Source organism: Epinephelus moara, chromosome 23, assembly GCF_006386435.1.
Source record: "Epinephelus moara isolate mb chromosome 23, YSFRI_EMoa_1.0, whole genome shotgun sequence".
Taxonomy (NCBI): Eukaryota; Metazoa; Chordata; class Actinopteri; order Perciformes; family Serranidae; genus Epinephelus; species Epinephelus moara.
Window position 1 is genome coordinate 7202573 of NC_065528.1, and position 22707 is coordinate 7225279.

General features: G+C 43.3%; 1 protein-coding gene across 11 annotated transcripts in view; it reads left to right on the plus strand.

Moving 5' to 3' along the window:
* nav3 (neuron navigator 3) overlaps positions 1 to 22380 on the plus strand; it is a 397873-nt gene extending 375493 nt beyond the window's left edge. For 8 of the 11 annotated variants that reach the window (XM_050035975.1, XM_050035968.1, XM_050035971.1 and 5 more), the window contains 16 exons: positions 360 to 484; positions 4362 to 4385; positions 4873 to 5039; positions 5237 to 5323; positions 6120 to 6273; positions 7437 to 7623; positions 9650 to 9747; positions 9834 to 9929; positions 11927 to 12095; positions 12295 to 12530; positions 13516 to 13670; positions 13878 to 13949; positions 14499 to 14695; positions 14907 to 15025; positions 15832 to 16035; positions 17399 to 22380. In XM_050035975.1, coding sequence (XP_049891932.1) covers positions 360 to 484; positions 4362 to 4385; positions 4873 to 5039; positions 5237 to 5323; positions 6120 to 6273; positions 7437 to 7623; positions 9650 to 9747; positions 9834 to 9929; positions 11927 to 12095; positions 12295 to 12530; positions 13516 to 13670; positions 13878 to 13949; positions 14499 to 14695; positions 14907 to 15025; positions 15832 to 16035; positions 17399 to 17518 — 2210 coding nt within the window. In that variant the 3' untranslated portion in view covers positions 17519 to 22380. The remainder of the gene's footprint in view (positions 1 to 359; positions 485 to 4361; positions 4386 to 4872; positions 5040 to 5236; positions 5324 to 6119; positions 6274 to 7436; positions 7624 to 9649; positions 9748 to 9833; positions 9930 to 11926; positions 12096 to 12294; positions 12531 to 13515; positions 13671 to 13877; positions 13950 to 14498; positions 14696 to 14906; positions 15026 to 15831; positions 16036 to 17398) is intronic. The other 3 variants (XM_050035970.1, XM_050035972.1, XM_050035973.1) reach the window with 3 other exon arrangements.
* The last annotated feature ends 327 nt before the right edge of the window (positions 22381 to 22707 follow it).

Sequence of the window (22707 nt, forward strand, 5' to 3'; positions counted from 1 at the left end):
TGCGAAACACAGGCTGGCTTTTATTGTGAAGCCATCACAGGAAATAGAACACATTTGTCACAGAGTTTGCAATTATTTTTAGGTGACTTCATCAAAATATCATGGGTTTGTTTGGCTGCACTGCATTTTTTTTTTTTTACAAAGTAGCTACTTTACAAGCATTTACTGTAGTGTTAAACTTTAACATCTGATACCACCATTAAGCATGGGTTTTACCAAATCACCAAGTTCTGACATGTTTAGACAGTTTAAAGAGAAAATTAGACCAGTTTTTGAAGAACATTTTAAAGTATGGATCAGCTTTGCATTGTATCTCATCTTTTCAGTGCACTAATATAGATTTTGTTTGTAATTTCCAGACCTACGTATTAGACGACAGCACTCATCAGAAAGCATGTCCAGCATCAACAGTGCAGCCAGTCACTCCAGCATGGGCAGTCTGGGCAAGGACGCCGAAGACAAAAAGAAGAAGAAGAAGAGCTGGGTAGGTGGAGAAACTAAGGAAACTATGAGACAAAAACTGCAAAGAAAGGTTGAGTCCAAAATTTGACCAAAAAAGGAAATCTCAGACAAGACATGCTCAACTGCTCTTCTGCATGAAATGCCACAAAATAAAAAATATAAAAGACAAAAATACCTGTATATAACTTTTGAATTGGACTTCAGTGTACCTACAGGTTATGCAACCCAGGCATCTCCATCTCAAACTGTTCCAATAAGTTGCAGTAGACATCAGGCGACGTTTATTTTTACATTCAGTTTTCTAGTCATTGTTTAGGAGGTGGATTCGGTGGTGAAAGACTCCATATTCAAACACATATGAATTATTCAGTGGTAGTTAATCTAGTTCAAATACACTCTGTATGCCTGCATTAAAAGATTAAATGTCATCTTTACATAGATGAAGGCGTTTTTGTGGAACCAGGGAATAAAGCTTATTGTATTGTCGCACCAACAGGAAGAGCTTCGAAATCAGCGTTGATTATTCTGACTATACCTGCATATAGCTCAACCTAATCAAGAACTCTGTCTGAGTTTGGTTGCGACTTCTCTGTATTTAATCAAAACTCCGAATCAAAAGTAGGATGATCATTTCAATCCCAAATGGCAATACATTTTTATTGCAATATCCTCCTTCTTTTATTGTGAAACTGGTGGTTAAAGTGGGTTTGTGCAGCTCTGTAAGTGAATCATCTTGAAATAATTGGTTGGTACAATTTCAAACCAGTCACTGCTTGCCATTAAGTCAACACTTGCCTCCACAGTCCAAGTGTTTTGACACTTCTCAGGTTGAAGACAGGTCATCTGCAAAATCCTAAAATCGCACTCACCTCTTGCTTAACGACATCACAGTCTGCCATCGTATATTCGTTGCTAGGTTACAGAGCTGAGATGGTGTCAGCTGAGTGGCTGAGGTACCACCCAGCGGTGAGGGCTAACAGGGAGGTCGAGCAGAGGAGTCAACCACCCTGCAATTATTGTTTGAGACGCGCTTTGAATCCATATACAGTGACAACGGCATGCAAATTAGGTTGGAAAGAAGCAAAGTGGCCACTAACATCATGGATACTGAAGTTGAGCTTGAAACCAGGGCAACAGCTGCCCAAAGGGGAAGAGAAGAGAAGTGCTGGTTGAATCTCTGAGTCAAGTGGGAAAGTCTGGGCAGAAGAGAAACACTTTCACTTCCCACAGTACTTTTGAGAAGGGCTCTTAATCCCTCTGTTACTCAACTGGACTTGGTCAAGTTTGAAAGTCTAGAAAGACTCAAAGTCTTCCACAAAGTTGACTTTAACTTGTCTCTCTTTTTGGCAACTGGGTTTCTTTGGTTGCTAAAGTGTCCAAGAGGACACTTGCACCTGCTTTGGGTTTGCAATTTAGCCTCAAAACATTTGCTTTATGCAGTACCCATTTCCTATTTCTTTTCTACTGAGGACTGTGTCCACAAATACCCACAAAACAAGACATAAAAAGACCAAATTATCGAGAGAAAAAAATGCACATCCACAACCATAAAGCTCTCTCCTCTCCCTCTGTCCCTCTCTCCGATTTTTCTGTTCTTTGCCTCACTCCACAATAGCAGCTCAGTGTCCCTGGCTGGAGAGCTGTTATTTGCTGCAGCCCCCTGAGTCAGACGGATGACATATTAGAAGTTCCGCCTCAGCCAAAGAGCGCAGAGCCAGAGCCAGTTTTCACCCTCTGCTGCAATGCAAAACGCCTGCCCTTGAAAATGCATGCTAGCAGCCCAAAAGTTCGCCACTGGCAGTGACACCCTAGCCTGCTATGTCAAGTGATACCCCCAATAATAAATCAAGTCAGGCTTATGAATGCAAATCAATCCCTTATTTAAGCAGTAATTAATTATTCATTTGCATAAACCCTGCCTCGGTGCACACACGGGTAGAGACACGGATAGAGTTCAGCTAAGGTTACTGAGAAGTGACTGAAGAGTGAGCAGGAAGGCAGCAGATCTGACAGAGTAGCACCAACAGGATGGCATTAAAAATAGGCGGGGTGTCCTTCAGTAAGGCAAGGACGTAGCCACCGTGATGCCATCCCTTCGTTTGTGGATGTTTTGAAGCCTCGACTTCTTAATTTCAGCCTTCGCCATCTTGGTTTTTTGGAGCCAGAAGTGACCAAATTTGGATAAGAGGGTGGGGCTGTGGAGGAGTTAGGGATAGATCTGACTCACTAGCCCCTTTTACACTGCCAGATTTTCCGCCAATGTTGGGCCGTTTTGTAGGCAAGCAGCGAGCATTTAGACACACAGAGCTGGATTGGCGAGTTGATGCGAGGTGCCCTATTTTCCACCGCGTAGGGGTAAACATTTTGGCGGAACCTTTTTGGTTTAAAAAGAACGAGGCGCCCTTCTGCAACGGGAGGGGCTGTTGATGACTTGTGGGAGGAGCTGTTGATGATGCCACACGTGCGACCCACTGGCGGTGGACTAACAGGAGACAGCTGATAACAGGAATTAGCGAGCAGCTAGTAGCAGGAGGGAAACACAAACCTGACACACTGTAAAGATGAGCAACTGGGGAGACAAGGAATTGCGCGCCCTCCTTGCCCTCGCAAACGAAGAGGCCATTAACGGTCAGATGACGGGAACGGTGAAGGACAGGCCAACTTATGAGAGAATCGCCGAAGGACTGACCAGCCGTGGCTTCCCTCGGAGTACGGCACTGTTTATGTCACACGCTGAGCTACACGTTTTGTTACTTGCACACGCCCCCCATTGCCCCAAAAAGGCACATTCTGTATAAACAAAAGTAGGTAGGTGGCAATTTGCCACACTCCCCGATTTTGTTTTTATACTGCCAATGCTGAACGAAGACTGATTGGGCTTTCCTGCAAATTTGCACAATTCCTATTTAAAAAGGGCTGCTGATTGTGGTCACACAGACAGCCTGTCACTCAAAGTATCCACGCCCTTAATTATGCATACCTTTAAGTCTTAATAAAATGTTAATGATTGAGTTATATAAAAATTCATCCCCGTACTCTTGTCAGGATTGTTAAAATTAGCAATAGAGACCAAAACCGTGTTTTGTATCAGGCTGTGAGCATGTTTATTTCTGCTGTAAAGTTGGGCATTTTAACATGGGGTTATATAGAGAGTGACTATCTCTTGGAGCCAGCCTCAAGTGGCCATTTGAGGAACTGCAGTTTTTAGCATTTCTGTGTTGGCTTCAGTTTTCTGCCCCGGAGGTTTCCCCTTTGCAGCAAGTATCTGACCTGCTGAATTTGCCGTGAGCATGACACAGACCTCGTTGTGGAGGACGTTATGCAGCATACTCTCATAACTGTAAACATGTGTAAACATCAGGACTGTTTATTGTAGGCTCAACCCTTAACACTAACATTACACAACTAGTCGTGTATGTGAAAATCTGTCAGAATGATTTCTGTTGTAAAATTCATCCCTCCATTCATTTTCTATAGCTGCTTATCCAGCAAGGTTAGCAGGGGGGCTGGAGCCTTTCCCAGAATGCACCGGGTGGTGTTGTTAAGTGTTTAAATTTACATTTACTTTTATTAAATAAATGAATGTGCTGTGTTTGTGTGTTCTGTTTAACGTGATTACGGTCCTGTTGATTTCATGCAGCGTCTTGTACTACATGCTTATATTCATATATGCTTATTTGGTGACTCATATTGTTCAAAAATGCACTAAACTTACTACTCTTCATTATCATCATCCTCGCAACAGCAGTAGCTGTATTTGCTGAGAACAATGTGCTCAGTAAATCAGACTCATGAACAGCATGTATCTTTAATCAACCAGAGGGTTTGTTGTTGGTGGGTGAAGTAAGCAGGAGTGTGTGTCTGTGTGGCTTAACATTGGGTGTGTTCTGCATCTTCAGGTGGCTGATTCCATCCCAGCTCAGGTCAGTGGCTCCCAGAGTGTCCTCTGTGTGTGTGCTGTGGTTATTCCTCATCCTCCCATCCTTTCCTCTCTTTGCTCCCTTATTCGTTCCTCCTGTTCCCCCTCTCAGAGCAACCTCTTCTTTCCTCTCTCTGGAAACGTCGGCATGGATACAGCAACCCTCCTCCTTGTTACTACCTCCTCCCTTTTCCTCTCCCTTGTTCAGTTTGATTGCCTGTTCAGCCCTAATTTTCAGGGTCATTAAAAAGCCTGGTCTCCCTTCTCCTTCTCTCATTTCCATCTCTACTTACGGCCTTGCTTTTTGCCTCCCTCTTTACCTAAACCAGACAGTGACCATTGCTTGGAAACAACACACAGTGACTTCCTGATCTGGCAGGATGCGAAATCACCAGAACATATCTCTTAGGAGCTGACATGATGTGATTGTAGAGTTGGTGGGTGGCGATATTGACGTCTTTGCCTGTGTGTTTGTGTTATCTGTCTTGCAGTTGCGCAGCTCCTTCAAGCAGGCGTTCAGCAAGAAGAAAACCAAATCCCAGTCGGCCCATGACGAGATGGAGGAGATGACCGACTCGCTGCCGTCCTCGCCCAAATTGCAGCACGATAACAGGCAAGGCAGCATTGCCACGCTGCATTCTTCACCCTCCACCACAGAGTGAGTTTGTTACACATGCATCCACTCTTACAACCATATACACACAGGTAATTCTCCCCCCTTGTGCATACGAATCGACTCTAAATTTATTTTCACTGTTATTTTTGTGTTTTGTTTTCACATATGTCTGTTAATCCTCACCTCACTTTTTCCGACCTATCTGTTCATCCTTTTCTTTAACCTCTCTCCTGCTGTAGCAAGTGCATTTGCGATAGCAAGTCCTCCCCCATTTGGACGCCAAAGAAAAAGCTTAACGGCCATGTGGTCTACAAGCACAGATCTCGGTAATAGGCACTGTGTGGCCTGCTCCCAGGGAGTGTGTGTGTGCAGTGGGGTGTGTTGGTGTGACTTTCCTCCTGCATCTTAGTGCACCCGGGCATGTCGGAGGTGATGATCTCTCAGGTTCACAAACTGAACCAGAACCTCTGAGGTGTCCAGTTCATGAGACGTAGCGGTAGGCTGAGTAAAGGGTGAAAAGGATAAGCTCACACCAGAACGAATTGGCACTGTGACACAGCAGAAGGGACAACATGTGGCAAATTTGCCAACCAGCAACAAGCATGCAAGCACTGTGCACATCTGCTGTGCTGTGTAGCAGCTGGTGAGATAATTTCCTTTTTAAGAAGTGTGTATAGTTTTCTCAGGGGCTGAGCATGTGGACGTGTCAGTTATTGAATTTCAGTGTGACAGATTCTTGTTCCATTGCATCTAACTCTAGATATTGTATTAGATCTGTGCCTGTTTACTATCAAAATAGCTGAATCGTGATAATGGGAATACTACACACTACAGGATCTTCACTATCACTGCAACATTTACACTATAGTTGTCATTGTGCTCATAGTAAGTAAATGGGGAGTATTGTAAATGGGGGTGGATTCGCTGTCCCAAATGTCCCAGCTCCCCATTCACCTCCATCTTCTAGCTACCTGTGCGGTTTTCACCACTGACTCCAGCTTCCCTCTGAACTTAAGCTCTCCTGTTTCCTTTAAGTGTGTATTTTTCTCTCTATATTGTGTGTGTTTGGTATAACCCTTGAGGTGACCCCCTCCTCCTCCCTGTGTGTAACCCCGGTTGCAGGCTGTGCGAATGCACCGAAGCCGAGGCGGAAATCATCCTCCAGCTGAAGAACGAGCTGAGGGAGAAGGAGCTCAAGTTGACAGATATTCGCCTGGAGGCGCTTAGCTCCGCCCACCACCTGGACCAGATCCGAGAGGCCATGAATCGCATGCAGGTGAGATTACACTCGACTAAACGCGGGTCAAGCTTGTGCCAACTGACCTGTGGGTATCTGTTTATGTTTGGAAAGGTCAAACTGCAGCTGCATGCAGAATTCCCCATTTGTCGGGGTAATATAAAGGTGAAGAACTCAAATATCAAATTGGCTTCAGTCATGTTTATACCCTTCTTTTGACAAAATCTTAGGCAAAATCACATGGAGAAAGAAATACCTTTGGTTCTGCTACAGTTTTTTTTCTGCAAAGGCTGATGCAGGCAAAACTTCCCTCTGTCTGTCTAATTTATTTGGGCTAAAGTGGTGTATTTCTCCCTAAAGGCACTGGCACATTACAGCTACTACCAGTTAGGAAGTTAACACTTCATTCAGTGGGTTAGTGGATGGCTGGTTGCTGACAGGGCACCAGTGGGGCATCAGGAGAGCTGAGGGCAATCTATACACCAAACACTGCAGGCTAGCTAGTAATTGTAGTTCAGGATATTGCTTCATTCTCCCCACTATTCATTTAAGTCTAAAATATTTAGGAAGAGTAATACAAGGTAATATAAAACTAGGAGAACACATGATACTGTGGCTTTCCAGCTATCACATATCACACTGAGCCAGCATGCTGTATCACCTCTAAAACTGGCAAATAATAAATGACTTATCATTTAAATAAGCTGTCAAGGTGAACACGCTTCAGAGAGGTGGAATGAAATTGTTTAATAAAGTTTCCTCCCTGCAAATACACGTATATAATTTACCTCTATCCTTCCCGTTGATGTATTGCAATGAGACGCCACCCATCAGTTCAAAGTATAATGTTCAGAGGTGCTGCGTCATTTCGTATTCTTAAAAGGAACCCGTGTTCAAAGAATATCGCCATAAATGTCTCAGTTAAGTGGATCTGTGTGGATGTGGATTGCCTCGTCTGTAGAAGCCTATAGTCTCCTCTTAGATCTGGGGATCATGTAAGGCGCCTTATCTGAGACTTAACCTTCAGTACAAAGAGAGCCTTGAAGATCAAAAAGCCCATAATTCCAATAACACTGATTCAGAATAACAACAGCCTGAATGCAGGGAAATGGCCGTCTGCTGTCTGAGCAGATTATTATTCAGAGTCTTTGAATGGGGTTTGTTGGATTCTGCCTAATTGTCATTCTTTTGTCAACAAACAGAACGAAATCGAGGCACTGAAAGCGGAGAACGATCGTCTCAAGTCCAGCGGTAACGCCACGCCGACAGCCACGCCCGTCAAGACGGCCCGGCCGCCCTCTGAGACCTCCAGCACGTCCTCGTCCTCCTCCCGTCAGTCCTTGGGGCTGTCACTAAACAACCTCAACATCACTGACACCATCATGTCAGGTCAGTTCAGTGTCAGCTCCGGTGTCTGATGTGTTGGTGTAAATCAGCGTTAGCAGCCTGCGGTTGTTTCTGAAGTGAGAGCAGTAAGTGTGAGAGTGGTAGAAGTGAGTGTAATAAACGTCAGACCTAAAAATAATACATGTCAGAATGCTTTCACCTGCCAATCAGGAGTGAGCATTCAACAGAATACCACCAAGAAATATTTTGTAGTTGTAGTTGCAGTTGGCAGGTGTATTCAGCTAGTAGGAGTTAAACCTCAAAGTATGGCATTGTCAGTGTCATGTTCATATGTCTAGTTAAGCCGTAGGACACACTTTATGGTCTGCAGCAGCTCTCAGGGCAGAAGTTTTTTTCCGTGGCATCAAGTTGGATTAGCTCTCTCCACACTTGCTTCAATAAATGTGAGAGAATTGTGTTTGCGGAGAGAAATGATCCGGAGGAGCCGCATGAAATGATGAAATAGCTGCTCTCTTTCTACTGCGAGGGCTGGCAACGCAGCAGGAGCCTGTTATACACACACACACATACACACACACACACACACACACACACACACACACACACACACATACATGAAAATGCTGAGAATCTCTCCAGGCCTGCTCCATTGGAGAAGTGAAAGAGTTTTGTCCCCCTCACTTGTCCTGTAATTAACATAGAAGGCGCAGCTCTCTCCGAGGACTCGGGCCCTCGTTAATTGATGGAGGGATGAGCCGAGAGCACTGACGCGTGGGAAGACGAGTGGGCCAACGGGCCGTTATCACCCCAACACAGAGCCCTCGGCTAAGGGAAGCCAGCCGAATACAAAGTACCTCCTTCCCTCTCCAAAATGGAGTCTGGGATAAAGAGAATGAAGAGAGATTTATGGTGGGAGTTGTTAGTGGTGGGGTTGTCGTCAAAGGTTAAAGGTGGCAAGAAACTAACTAATCAAAAAACTTGCACAAAGCAAAAAAACCAGGGCTGCAGAAAATTAGAGTGTGCTCTATTTGCTGCAGCCAAAAACCTCCTTTCATGGCGGTATGATACGCCTCTGGGCAGCTGTAGTTTGTAACACAGCTGGACGTAACCTTTTGCAGTGCTATACAACGCCGGTCAGCTGGATAGCACCTGTTGCGGCAGTATGATTATCATGTGGCCAGACAGCACCTGTTGCAGCGGTATGATACGCCGCTGGACAGCGTCAGGTTGTAACGCTGCTGGTAACAACGTGATATAAGGAGCAGGAAAGTCCCTGTAAGACAGGCAGGAGGGGTGGTGGACAGGTTCAACAAGCCCTGGACTTTCACCTTGGAGCCTGGTGTTCTCTTCCTGCATAAATGTAGAGCCAAACCATGTACTTTTGTTGCCCAAACCTAAGCCCTGAACATCAACAGCAGACGCAGAAGGATACCTTGCGTGTAATATGTAGATGTGAAAGACCTAAGACTCAAGATTTTTGTAACCTGATGGTCATCAGGGAAACGCTTATCAGTTTGCCTTTAGTTCTGTTGCTGTTGGTGAAGAATTGCACAAATAAAAGATGTGTGGGATGTCTGATTGTTGCTGTAATGTGATGTTAATGTCCTCTGCCTCTTTGCACACATTGTCAGATTGATAAATATCATAAGTCATTTTTTCTTTGAACAGCTGTCTGCGATTTTGTCCCACTGCTGTCATGATAACATCCTACTGACTAACCATTTAACTCTAAACAAATACCTTAAATAAACCTTTTTCTTCACAGTGATTTCCCATCTCGACATATTCTTCTTTTTCCTCTTTGTTCCCCTCCCTCAGATTGTGATTTCCTAACCCACAGTCGTTTTTACATTATCATTCTGTGCACTCATTCGGAACCTCTCTGTATGAAAACATTGATTAGACGTAAAAGTAATTATCGCATGAAAGGAACCCATTAGCTATCTTTTACTTTGGAGGCTGTTTGTCCATTTCCAGCTGTAATTTGCCAGCAGGCAGAGTTTGTTTATAATGAATCAAGGCTCTGACAGATGAAAGTTGGCTTCCTAACAAAAAGTTCTGTTTTCAGATATTCTGCTCGATGATGGCTACGAGGGCAATCTACGCAAAGAGGGCCGCAGTGTGCGAATAGTGGTTACCATCAGCAGTGGGCCATATAGCACCAAGGTTAGTGCATGAAGATTTTACATTCTCTTCTCCTCAAGCTAAAACCACTGTAGTCTTACATGTGTCTGACTCCTGTTATCTCTCAGGGTACACAAAGCCAGGCGTACCTGATTGGGTCTATAGGTGTGAGTGGGAAAACCAAGTGGGACGTCCTGGATGGGGTCATCCGACGCCTCTTTAAGGTAAACACAGCATTGCTCATATGTTCAGGTCAGTTATCTAAGTTTAAAACAGGTTTGACTTTTCATAGCAGAAAAAACACGTAACTTATAACATGAATGATGATTCAGTTCCATTTAGCTTTATTGATAGGCCAATGTCAAGTCAAAATGTCTGCCACTGCATGGTCCGGCTCAGCTCGACTCGACTCAACTAATGTCTGGTTTCAGGTCCTTTAATCCATTTCTTTTTCCACTGTGGATAGCATCCCCTCAATGTAGGTGGGTTGCTCAGCTGATCGCCATAGCGATGCCGTGTGAAACTGCTGTAATATTGTCAATGCCAGGGTCTGACGTAGACCGTAGACTTTTAGGGGCCCTGAGTAGATTTGATTTGGGGGTCCCCCTCATTGTCACATGTTGGCACATGGCGCTGAACCAGCTTGTGTATTGTAAATATTAGCTTAGGCGCATATCATTTTACATTACTTTAATTTACTGACAGACTTCGATGTTTACCTGATTGCTGTTCCAGCACTTCACGTTTACGGTGGGGGTTTTTTTTCTCTTTTTATGATCAGAAGGATCGTTTGTTCCATCCTCTTTTGAAGTTGTAAACATTGACACATACTTTGCCTTATTTTCGGAGTCTGTGAAAACTGCACAGTGAGCATAAGCCCGGCTCTGCTTGTGGAACATTTCAAGCACCCTTGGGGGTCCTCTGCTGGGGGCCCTAAGCAGCTGCTTAGTTCACTTATGCATCGTGCCGGCTCTGTTCAACACAACATTCGCTGAATCCTGTCATGAGCAACCAAACTTAGGAACATCTGTACTTTGTTAATTATACCAAGTAGCGTGTGGCATAGCGTACGGTGTAGTTTTGCAAGCAACCATTTTTTATCTGGGGTGTGTGAATTAAAAACACTGTGGCTGCTGTTGACATTAGCTTGGCTATTCTAAAATGGCAGGTTTATGCAGGATGTCACGTGTAACACCAGTGATGTTACTCTCTGACCAGTCATTGGTCGGCAGTATTTTTAGCTCCACCTTCTAGTATCGACTCAGTTTGCTTGTACCCTCGACTGATGTGGTACCAAAAAGAACAGCCAGGTATTATCCGCAACTTTTGCTAATGGAAAACCAAAAGAGTGCAAGTCGAGTTAAGTAGAACCATGCTGTACCATGCAGTGAAAATGTGGCATATTATAGCTGTAATAGAGTAAAATAACCGGGGACTTATTAATCAGCTGGGTACTTTTGCAGACAGTTAGAATAAAACATTCTGCACTTATTTCCCTCTGGTCTTATCAATGATGTTTTTATATGTGGTGTAAATGATTTATTATGTGCTTGTTCCTTAAAAAAGAAAGTGTGTAACAGAAATTACTGGATATTCATTTTATTTAAATACAACTGCTTTTTGAGATGAAACTAATTGGAAAAAATACAGCAATGCATATTACAAATGCTGTATCCATTCAGCCGTACAGAGGCTCATATCTATTAAAGCAATGTATTCCTCTTGATTGCATGGAATTGGATTTTGTATGATGAACGCATACTTTTTTTGTCTTTAAAGTAAGCCAAAGTTAAACTTAAGAATTATATATCTACAAAAAAATGTAAAAACACTGCACATTGGAAACCGCTTGAGTAAAGATGTTAAAAACATTGTCTCTGTTACCGCTGATATATTCATTTATTTACAATATTTTGGTCTGCTTGACTGTCATCAGTTAAATAAAATGATTGAAACTAAAACATTATGAAACCAATTCTTAAACAAGCTCAAATAACTGTCTTTATTACTCGCACCATCACATGGTGGTTTTCTGTGTGAAGTGATTTGCTTGAGGTGGAAATCTAAGCATCTGTGTCTGAAAGATTGACAGATACACACAACCAGCTCCGCTGTCACTCTGAAGATATGTTGGACAACAAGAATCACCGCCTATATTTCAGGATGATCAATAGTGCAGCTCTTCATGTTTCACTGTCCTCTCACCTCTCCCTGCCTTCAGGAGTACGTGTTTCGAGTGGACCCTCTGACCAGCCTGGGTCTCAGCTCAGACAGCATCGTCTGCTACAGGATGGGTGAGGTGGTTCGTTCCCACGCCTCCGAAGTGCCTGAGCTGTTGCCCTGCGGCTACCTGGTGGGCGACAACAACGTCATCAAGGTCAACCTCAAAGGTATGGCAGCAAGGAAACAGTGTGTTTCTATTTCAGGAGTAGAGCTGATGTAGAAACTTGCTTTGGATTTTTAAGGGAAATGTTAGAAAGTAGAGTAGAGAAATATATATGAACTTGAACCTTGAACATTATTTTTTCTTTTCTATTCCCTCCCTCCTTCTTCCCTCCTTCTTCCCTCCTTCTTCCCTCCTCTTCCCAGGTGTGAAGGAGAACAGTATAGACAGCCTTGTGTTTGACACGCTGATTCCGAAGCCCATCATCCAGCGGTACCTCAACCTGTTGATGGAGCATCGTCGTATCATCCTCTCAGGACCCAGCGGCACCGGCAAGTCCTTCCTGGCTGCCAAGCTGGCTGAGTACATCATTTCCCAGATGGGGCAGCAGGTGACGGAGCACAACGTGGCCAGCTTCAACGTGGACCAGAATTCCAGCAAGGTAGGAAGAGGAATCTGAAGGTGGCAGTTTGGGATATTTTGGTGCACTGTGGCAGCAATTTTTCTCACCCAGTCTGCCATATCTACAGTACTGCTTTGGTTTAGTGACTTTTACATCTCCCAGAATGCCTTTGAACAATTCTAGAGGAGATTCGGATGATGTGTGCATATAAATGGAGATATCAATGTATATATATTTTTTATTAGATTGTAAAAAGTGGCGACCAACCTATCAGACATGGTTTTCCTTATCACATGTACATATTATCAGATCTTCAAAGATGTACGCCCAGTTGTCTTTTTGCCATGGATTTCCTCGTGTATAATCATACTTACATTCTGAATGCTGGTACAAAACTGCAGCTCTAGAAGAAGTGTGAAGTGAAGTGTAAAACTTTAATTGTGACAGAGTGACTGTACAACTTGACATTTTCCTCTGATGTTTTTGATTTTTGAGTGTAATAAAAATACACTCACATCTAAATAATGGGCTCCAGAATGTGACACACATCACCATTGGCTGTAATTTGGCTGTCAGAGCATAGACTGTATAAAAGAAATAGATGTAGCCACCATGCCTCACCCGTTGCTTACACTGTTTTACCCTAAATGGGACCATCATTTACAGAATAAACATCATGCTGTATTGGGTAAGACTTTAAACTAGTGACTGAGACCATGAACTCATTAGGAAATTTTTACTGAGGTAATAAATCCAGTGAGAAGTAGGGCCATTTTCTCATAGACTTCTCTACAGTCTGACTTCTATTTGCAACCAGTGGAGTCGCCCCCTGCTGGCCATTAGAAACAATGCAGTTTTACAGCACGTCCACACTGGCTTCACTTTTCAGACCCGTAGGCTCCGTCAGTCTATGGTCAGGATGGCTTTTATTTAAAGAACCAGAGATCAACATAAATAAAAAGGTAGTGGGGACTCAGATCTTAATTGCATCCAATTGAAAACCTGTCACTCCTTCCTTCCCCAGGACCTGCGTCAGTACCTGTCCAACCTGGCAGAACAGTGCAACTCTGAGGACACAGACATGGAGCTCCCCACTGTGGTGATCCTGGACAACCTCCACCATATCGGCTCCCTCAGTGACATATTCAACGGCTTCCTCAACTGCAAGTACCACAAATGGTGAGCCACAAATGTCTTGTATTGAATATCAGTAAAATCACAGCTAAAATAACTGTAATGCCAAAAATAACACATTTTAACAGTATGTGTCTCAAATTGAGAAGCCAACCTGGTGCTTATCATCACTGATCTAACAACAACATAATGCATAATCTACATGTTCTCAGTTATTTAGTGAAGCACGTTGTTGTCTTTGTCTCTGTTCAGCCCTTATGTTATCGGGACCATGAACCAGGGAGTATCGTCTTCTCCTAACCTCGAGCTACACCACAACTTCAGGTTTGTGCAACACACACAACACAACCTTGACTTATACAGAAATGAACTCTGGTGCTGTCTCTCAAAATATTATGATGTTAGTAGTGTTTTCAAAGATACCTGTCATATTGTGTACACGCTATTGGTTCCACAGAGAAATGACTTTCAGTTTTGTTTGCTTTGCATCATCTCACCTGTCAGACGATGTGCTTCTGTCAACATATTATCTCTCACAGATTGTAAACTAAATGCATTCTTCCTCTGAGAGTGCTGTAATCACATCTCTTGGATAATTAGCCTTGTTAAATGAAAATGATTTGACAATAATGCATGTTCTGAGTGGGGATCATTTCTGCTTGGCATGTTTGACTAGCTGATGATTTGGCAAATATAAAGTCATTAGGAAAAGCTTATCATGAGCCAGACATTCATTTAATATGAATCTATAAAGGGAAACGAGCCCAAAACTCTTCACTCTGAGCTGCTTTGATGAGGAATGTGGTTAAATGTTGAGCTGATTTATTACCTCCTCTGTTTCTGTTTCACCATCGATTGTTTGTCCCGTCGTAGGTGGGTGCTGTGCACCAACCACACCGAGCCGGTCAAAGGTTTCCTGGGCCGTTTCCTGCGGCGGAAGCTGATAGAGACGGAGATCGATAAGAACATGCGCAGCAATGACCTGATTAAGATCATCGACTGGATCCCCAAGACCTGGCAGCACCTCAACACCTTCCTGGAGGCACACAGCTCCTCTGACGTCACCATAGGTCAGTCTCACAGACACACACACACACACAAACTTTCTCCTGCTTGTGCCTGTACTGTTAGTCGGATATTGAAGCCAGTGTGGTGTTTAAAATTAAGTGTTGTAACCCTGTGATGTTCTTGTGCCTCCACTCTTGAGTTGAGAGTCTGCTCCATGTCTTTGGTCTTTGGACCATGTCAGCACTCATCACCTGGGCTCTTTTGTCCCTACAGGCCCCCGTCTGTTCCTGTCGTGTCCCTTGGATGTAGAAGGATCTCGGGTTTGGTTCACTGACCTATGGAACTACTCCCTGGTGCCCTACCTGCTGGAGGCTGTCAGGGAGGGGCTTCAGGTATGTCCCAGCAACACTTGATTTTTCTGATCGCTATATGGCAGCATTATTGTGGCATATGTGTGCATTTATTCGCAGTTTTGTATGCCTATCAGCACGGACACAAAGAGTTAAGAAGCAGATTGAAAGCGAGACCCTTCCCTCTCTCTTAAACTGAGTGTAAACACTGATCAAACTGTAGAAGTAGGCAGTGCTGATGAAATATAAGCCAAAATTATGTTAATGTATTGCCTATTTCTCACCTAAAATGTCCTCAGAAACACAGTGCACTCTTTAACTGTAATTCAGAATCCTTTTTTACCAGTAGGTTTTCTACCTTTTCAGCAAAAGTACATTCCACAACTCTTTTCCTCTGTATTCTCTGGTCATGTAGAACAAATGTCAAAAGTATTTGCACATGTCTCCTGCAGAGACAGCCCTGTTTTATGAAAAGACTGCCTTTCCAGCAGTGAAATACTTCTTTAAGTCTGTGGGCCATTGGCACAGCTGTTCAAATGATATGAGACGAGTAATGAAACTTAGAAGATAATGATAGTCACCACACTCTGTGAGTTTTATGTCACTGCACATAACTCTGGCACATTACAGGAGGCACAGATATGAATAACAATTGCAGGTGAGCTTTGACAGTAACCCACCACTTGGTGCTAGTTATTGTGATTGCACCTTTACAGGAGTATCAAAATCTGATTTAGAAAATAACCCCAATTTCTCAGGCACTGATACAGAGTTTGACTTTTTTTTTTTGCTCATATCTGTTCTACTATGTCATCTATACCCTTTCTCCCTCTTTGGCACACCTGCAGCTCTACGGCAAAAGAGCAGCATGGGAGGATCCATCCAAGTGGGTGAACGACACATATCCATGGAACGCCGCCTCGCTGCAGCAGGACGGCCAGTCGCTGCTGCAACTGAGGCCGGAGGACGTGGGATACGACGGCTACAGCTCATCCAAGGAGGGAGCCTCGTCCAAGCAGGTGTCTCAGAGCGACACTGAGGGAGACCCACTGGTGAGGAAGACAAACACAAAACAACTGTAGTGATTACTCTGTTAGGGAGTTTCTAGTTTACCTGTAACATATAAGAACAACATCAGAGAATACAGAGGGACTTTAAAGTGAATTAAAATAGGCTCAATGTAAGAAATCTTAACAGTAGGGGAAGAATATGAGGTAAGTGATGTTAGCTCTGTGTGTGTTACTAAAGATAGAAGCAGAGAGGAACGTGCTATGGAGATAGATACCGCCTCCATATGTAAACTGTGACCCAAACCATATGATTTTATTCAGTTAAACAAATCAAACATATATATTCATAATGCAGATTCATAAAGTTATTCAATTCAATGATGCTTGTTTCCATAGAAACCCAGGATGAGTGTTACCTTGGCTCTTTTCAAATAACAAATAAAATAAATTAAGACGCTAGTAAAGTAGCCAGGTGGTATAGGCTGACACACACACACACACACACACACACACACACACACACAGGCAGGAGGCTGGACTATTCAGGGAGTGGAGAGAAAGAGAGAATTAATTTCCATTTGCTGGGTTATTGCAGCCTGAGAGGAATTAAAGGGTAGCCATCCAAAAACAACTGGCTTGATTTAGCAAGTGTGCGTGTGTGTGTGTGCGTGTGTGTGTGTGTGTGTGTGTGTGTGTGTGTGTCCAGGCGAGACCAGTTTGAGTGCAGGTGTGCCAAGGCTCATTTTAGGAACACTCGAAGCAATGCACCATATGCAGCAGCACTTCTGCATTATTTAGACCATTAGCTCAGTTGCAGGGATGAGGAGTTCTGCAGTTTTATTAGGCTGATTTACCACAAGGCTTTAAAAGTGCTTTTTACCACGTGTAAAGTATAGAGACAAAGTTTGTGAGTCATTAGACCGAGGTTTATAATGGGGGTTTTAGGTATGGTGGTTAGTCTCATTACTGCTTTTCCACTCTTGACCAGGCACTGTCGCTTGATCGGAAGTGTCCTGTTTTTCCAATTCAGGATTCTTGTGATCACTTTAGAGCTCTGCAACTGTGTGCATTTAGCCAGAGAGACACTATATAATTATGATTGGTCACCACCAACAAATTTATTTGAACCAAATTTTCACCAGACCAATTGAACATTGATGTGCAGTTTGAGAGGGTTTGTGATGCCCATTCATTGTAGCACAAGGGTAGTGTCACCTCTGTTTTTGCTTTGACAATGTTGAGGATGTCGTACTTGGGCAGGTGAGTTAAACACAATTAAATACCTCCTTCTCATCTCACACGTTAAGTTTCCAAAAAATGTTGTTTGATGTCTGCACGCCCTCTGTTTTCCCACACACAGTCTCTCTCGTTAAGGCGTTTCTTTGTTTGTGTGTTGCCTTTCCAGATGAACATGCTGCTACGGCTGCAGGAAGCAGCTAACTACTCCAGCACGCAAAGCTGCGACAGCGACAGCACCAGTCACCATGACGACCAGCTGGACTCCTCGCTGGAGTCGGCGCTATGAGACGAAGAGCTGCGCTGGGAGACACCGGACCCCTTGAACCTGGGAACCTGGGAACCTCTGAACCTCGGTCACTACCAGACACCCCCTATAGTGCACAGATACATAATATATGAAAAGTTTTATTATCAAAATGGTATACCTGCCATTTGATAGAATATTTTTACATTACAATGGTGCAATATTAAATCAGATTATTGTATGTTTTAAAGAGCAGCCAACTTGGTCCTCAGTGATCAACGTGATAAACAATCATACAAGTTGGATCCGTTATATTTTAAGCACATAATTAAGCTCAGCTAGTCATTTAATGGATGTATAACATTTTAGAATACAACTTTTCATATGTGTGTAGGCGGGATGTGTCTGACAAGGGACAGTAGTTCCTTTTGAAGTTGACTTCCAAGGAGTAAATCACATTGTGCTCACTCACGATGAGCCACAGATCACCCCGTAATTTTAACATGGGGTGTCAATCTCTGAAGTGTCAGAAAAAAAGAGAAAGCCAAGAGTTTAAACTGGATTTTTCTTTTTCTTTTTCTTTTTTTTAAATCCCAGATATATCTTCAGATGTTTACAATGGGGGGAGATGGGTTCTGTTGTTTATGTCTTTCCTTGTTTACAGAGGTGCTTCTCACACAGACACACACACACTCATGCACTTACACAGGCAGCAGGAGGACACTGTCCTCTAATCAGAGGCTTCGATTGGTTCAAGCCCCCATGTGACCAACAATCCAGCCTGCCAAAGTGTCCTTGAGCAAGGCACTATTTATACCACCCTGGGACCCCCATCTCTGACCCCACCTATTGAGGGATTGTTGAGTGTTTTCAGGTGATGTAATGCCCTCTGGTGGTCACAATGGAGGTTTTCAGCTGTTAGAAAACTGGTTCTAAACAGATTTTCTTTACACACAAATCACAAACTTCTCCGTCTCCTTGTTTACCACTATATCACCTTATTTGGGTGTCTTTGCCTTTTCTGAACATAAGGACAATTCTGCGCCTCCATGATGGCACCAGACGTGGTTGATTTAAAAACATTTGCAAAGCCTCTGCAGCCCAATTAGGATCACAAGAATTACATTTTCATAACGGCGCACAACCCTCCTGCTCAGTCGTCAGTTGAGCTTCATGGTGCTGGTCTCCTGCCCTGAGCCTCCTCAGTGTCAGGCACTGCCAAGCCGCTCCTCGCTGCCCTGCATGCCAACAACAAGCACAACGAAAGCCCATTGTCTGTGTGTCATCCAGCCACATTGCTACTGTGAAGAAAAAAATGGACAAGTGCCAATGTTTCCCTTTGATTTACTGCCAAATGTAGACACGCGCACACACAAACACAACCATACACACACAGAGACTTAACATCACAACACACAGCCGAACATGGTTGTAAACTTAGATTAAGTTGTTCTTGGCCTTCCACGCTCCACAGCCTGTTGTCACTCCATAGCTTACAATGCACCATGAGAGCAGCAGGCAGCGCCTTCTGTGGGTCCCCACAGAACTGTCTGTATTGACCGTTTGCTAAACACCTCCCTTAAACAGTGACTGTCCAGTCATTAGCAACTGTAACTCAGCATCTCTGTCAGGCTTTCTCCACGTGTTACAGTGGCATGCAGAGAGATGCAGTTCGTAGATACTCAGCATTTACAGAGTTCTGAGGGTTAGTTGCAAATGTTAGCATGATTGGCTAATTAGCTTACCACCTACAGTAGTAACTGAGCATAACCTGCTCTTTATTTAATTTATGGAGGTTTAAACTCCAGCAACCCCAGCCAGTATAACCCTGAGACTGATAGTGTTTGCTAAACACATAGGTTAGTTCTCACCCCAAATGCCTTTTCATGACAGTGCCCCATGACAAGGCCAAATGCCCTATCTTATAGTGTCAATGAAAGTCAAAAATAATGCTCGAATCTACCATAGATGTTAGAACTGGATACAGTGATGGAGGCAGGACCCTGTTCATTCCTAGTAAAGTTGCTTAGTGGCACATAAAGCCAAATAAACCTCGATTTCCGTGGTTTCCATGCCGCCCATAGAGCAAGCGCGCTAGCGACTTACGGCCGAGTGTCTGACTTCCGCCAGCCAAGCAGCTGACTTCCGGTTTAGCCCTCGGCAAAAGTATCTTGCGGCTCTAGACTTTAGAAATGTTATTGGACTAGTTCAGATAGTGAATTGATGTCATTTCGCAGTGGTTGTGTTGCTGAAAAAAAAACATCCACTGATTTGCAGACGTCTCTTTCACAGTGTAAGTCAATGGGGGGGGAAGTATTTTGGGGCTCAGTGTTGTCACATGACAGACCCAGAAATTGTAATTCCACAATTGGCCAGTATGAAAATTGGCTTCAATGCCCGACACTGTTCCTGCGGGTTCAGTATCTGTCCCGTGATTCAAATCTGCTCCAAACTTTAATGGGTTCTTCCTTGGCCCATGTTACATCCTTCCAACAAGTTAAAGTTAAAAATAGGGTCAGAGTTTCTTTCATAAGCCTGCCGATGAACAAACAGACCACCCAAATGAAGACATAACGTCCTTGATTGAGATAGATATGAATAAGTATGCTAGCTAAGCAACTAAACAGATTTATGTTATAGTCTAATCTTACTAGATTAACAAGCTAAGTCTGTACTGCAATACAAGAAAAATGCTGTTTTTGTTAAGCTCCATTAGCCTCAGTCTTTCAGCCCGTTACCATGTATGAAGCGCACATTAAAGACCTATTTCAAGATTATTGTTTTAAAACAAGACATACGCAAATATTAAGCCCATGGAACTAACGTTAGCTTAATTAGCTAGCTAGCTGCAGCTAATAAAATGTTGAGTGGCTAATATACTATCAGTATTATTATGAACTCATGCGGAGGTGTGAGAATGGAAAGCCTGACAGATGAAGCAACAGGCTTAGCGAACGGTCACTTGCAAATAGCTGAATTCTTATGACATTTGTGTTAACCTGCATGGAGAACCAAGTAGGTGGGGTTTGCTGCAACATTCAGAAGGTAAACAGTAAAATTCAGGAGAGCAGTAAACTGACTTTGAAAATGTCAAGGCCTTTACTTCAACAGATATGAATCAGAGCTGATCAATCAACAAATTAATACTGAATTGAATGATGCAAGGTGACAAGGTGTCCTGTCTGGAACTCATTTGATAGTCTTGTTCAGCATCTGCACCCATCTGGTATCCATGAGGTACCAAAAAAGAATCCAAAGTATTTTGAAATGCAAGTGAACCAGATCGGCCCAAGAGCTGAGAAAGGGAACAATGATACTGGTGCTTTCTCACTGCCTTAAATGTGCAAAAGTCTGGGAGGCATCCTCTGCTCCCGAGTGAGAAGAAGAGACGTTAATGTCAGACGATGATGATGATCTGCTTCCTGCTACGTTAAAGAAGCTGCTTGTAGTCGGAAAAACAGCCTCTTTTTGTTTTTTGTTTTCTTGCTCCCTCTTCCTCCAAACCGCCCTTTCTTGTTTCTGACAGTTAAAGTATAAAATGCTGTATTTGAATTTAAAACTGACCAATATTGTAAAAACATTTAAAAAAAGGGGTGGGGTATTTTTTAGTTGTTGTTTTTTCGCCCAGTTGAGCTGGGCTCACTTGAACAGGAGCACAACCAAACTGTTTTGGGTTTTTTAGCCTGATGAGCATGTTTTGAAGCTTTTTAAAGGGGATGCATCGAGGAGAGACCTTTACCGTTACGTATGCGTGTATTGGACGGAAGCCATTTTGAATTTTGATTGTCCTCTCTTTGTTTAACGAGTGGGTTGGTTTTGCACACTTTGAGGTTGGGGTGGGTTGTAAATACTTAAGTCTTGCACAGTGAATCAAAGATGCATTCTGCCCTGTTGATGTTACAATATGCTTAACCCGCTGAGTAAATTATTGTACTTTGAAAACAGAGAGAAAAAAAAGAAATGCAAAAACTCAACACGCTGTCAGAAACAGGTGTGTGTCTTGTGGTGATTGGATGTTTTGCCTATGCAGGAGGCATACGGTGTACAGTAAGAAACAGTTTTTAGCTCACAAAAATCACAGACTGAGAAAAAATAGGCACTTTTCCAGTATCCCCCCTTCCTGCCATAATATTCTCTGGATCCTCTCCGTCTTTAGGAATGCCCTGTTGTTCCTTAGATGCACTTCCTCTCTGGACATTTTCACCCAAGCTTACCGCCACGTTAGGCTTGCAAGCTGTCCGAGGCACCGAAGCTGACCTGACACCGTACTGTATACATCCAACAGGTGCTACTGGTCAGTCAAAACCCATCAGAGACCAAGAAGTCATGTTGTCACAACCTCAGGACAATCCTATCCTCTACAATCCTACCTGTGTTCAGCTTCACATGTGTCTCTGCAGCCAAGCCTCTGATGGTTCACACATGTATCTGGCCAACTTGGTCGGCCTTGCGTCTGCAAGGGTGTTTAGTTGCATGATAAAGGGGTAGTTACCATGGTAACAGGTTGCTCCTTACCTACAGTTACACCCGTGTATCAAACCTGAGCTTATATCTCCCACAATTCACCCTCTCAGCTACTCTACACTCCTGTTGTGGGCCATGAGAATCCCGAGCTAGCAGAACTTTGGCACCGTTAACAGTGTACACCATAGTGTTGATGATCAGCTGGTCATTTTTCCCCACTTTACACTTTGCAGTTACATCTCAGTTGAAAACCATAGCATTTACTCTGGTTTGAGAGAAAGTTTTCTTCTTTTTGGGTGAAACATTTGTCCTTAAATGTTTTATATTTTGTACATTTGTATGTAACATATCATGTAAATAGACAGAGACAGTGATTTAACTCATCTGGAGGATTTTGTAGTCTTTGTAAAGCCCTAATAAATGGTATTTGGTGTCACACGAGCAAACAACATGCTGAGCCTTTTTCTGTGTCCAACTGAAATGTGTGGTGTGTTTTGGGCGGTTAATGGAGTGGAGGGTAAAGGCATCGGAGATGAGTGATTCAAAATGAATATAAAGAATGTCAGCATGTTACAGTGGCCTTGTACTTTGAGATTATACAAAAAAAAAACATTTAGTACAGGTCACAAATTAAGTCAGAACTGTTTATCATTTACCAGGGTTGAAGTAAACAGGACACTGAAGTTACTAGGTCCAATAGAAATGGCCTGTATTACTTTAGCAAAACCAAGTACCTTTAATCCCTAAGTGTCTGTAGAAAACTTGCT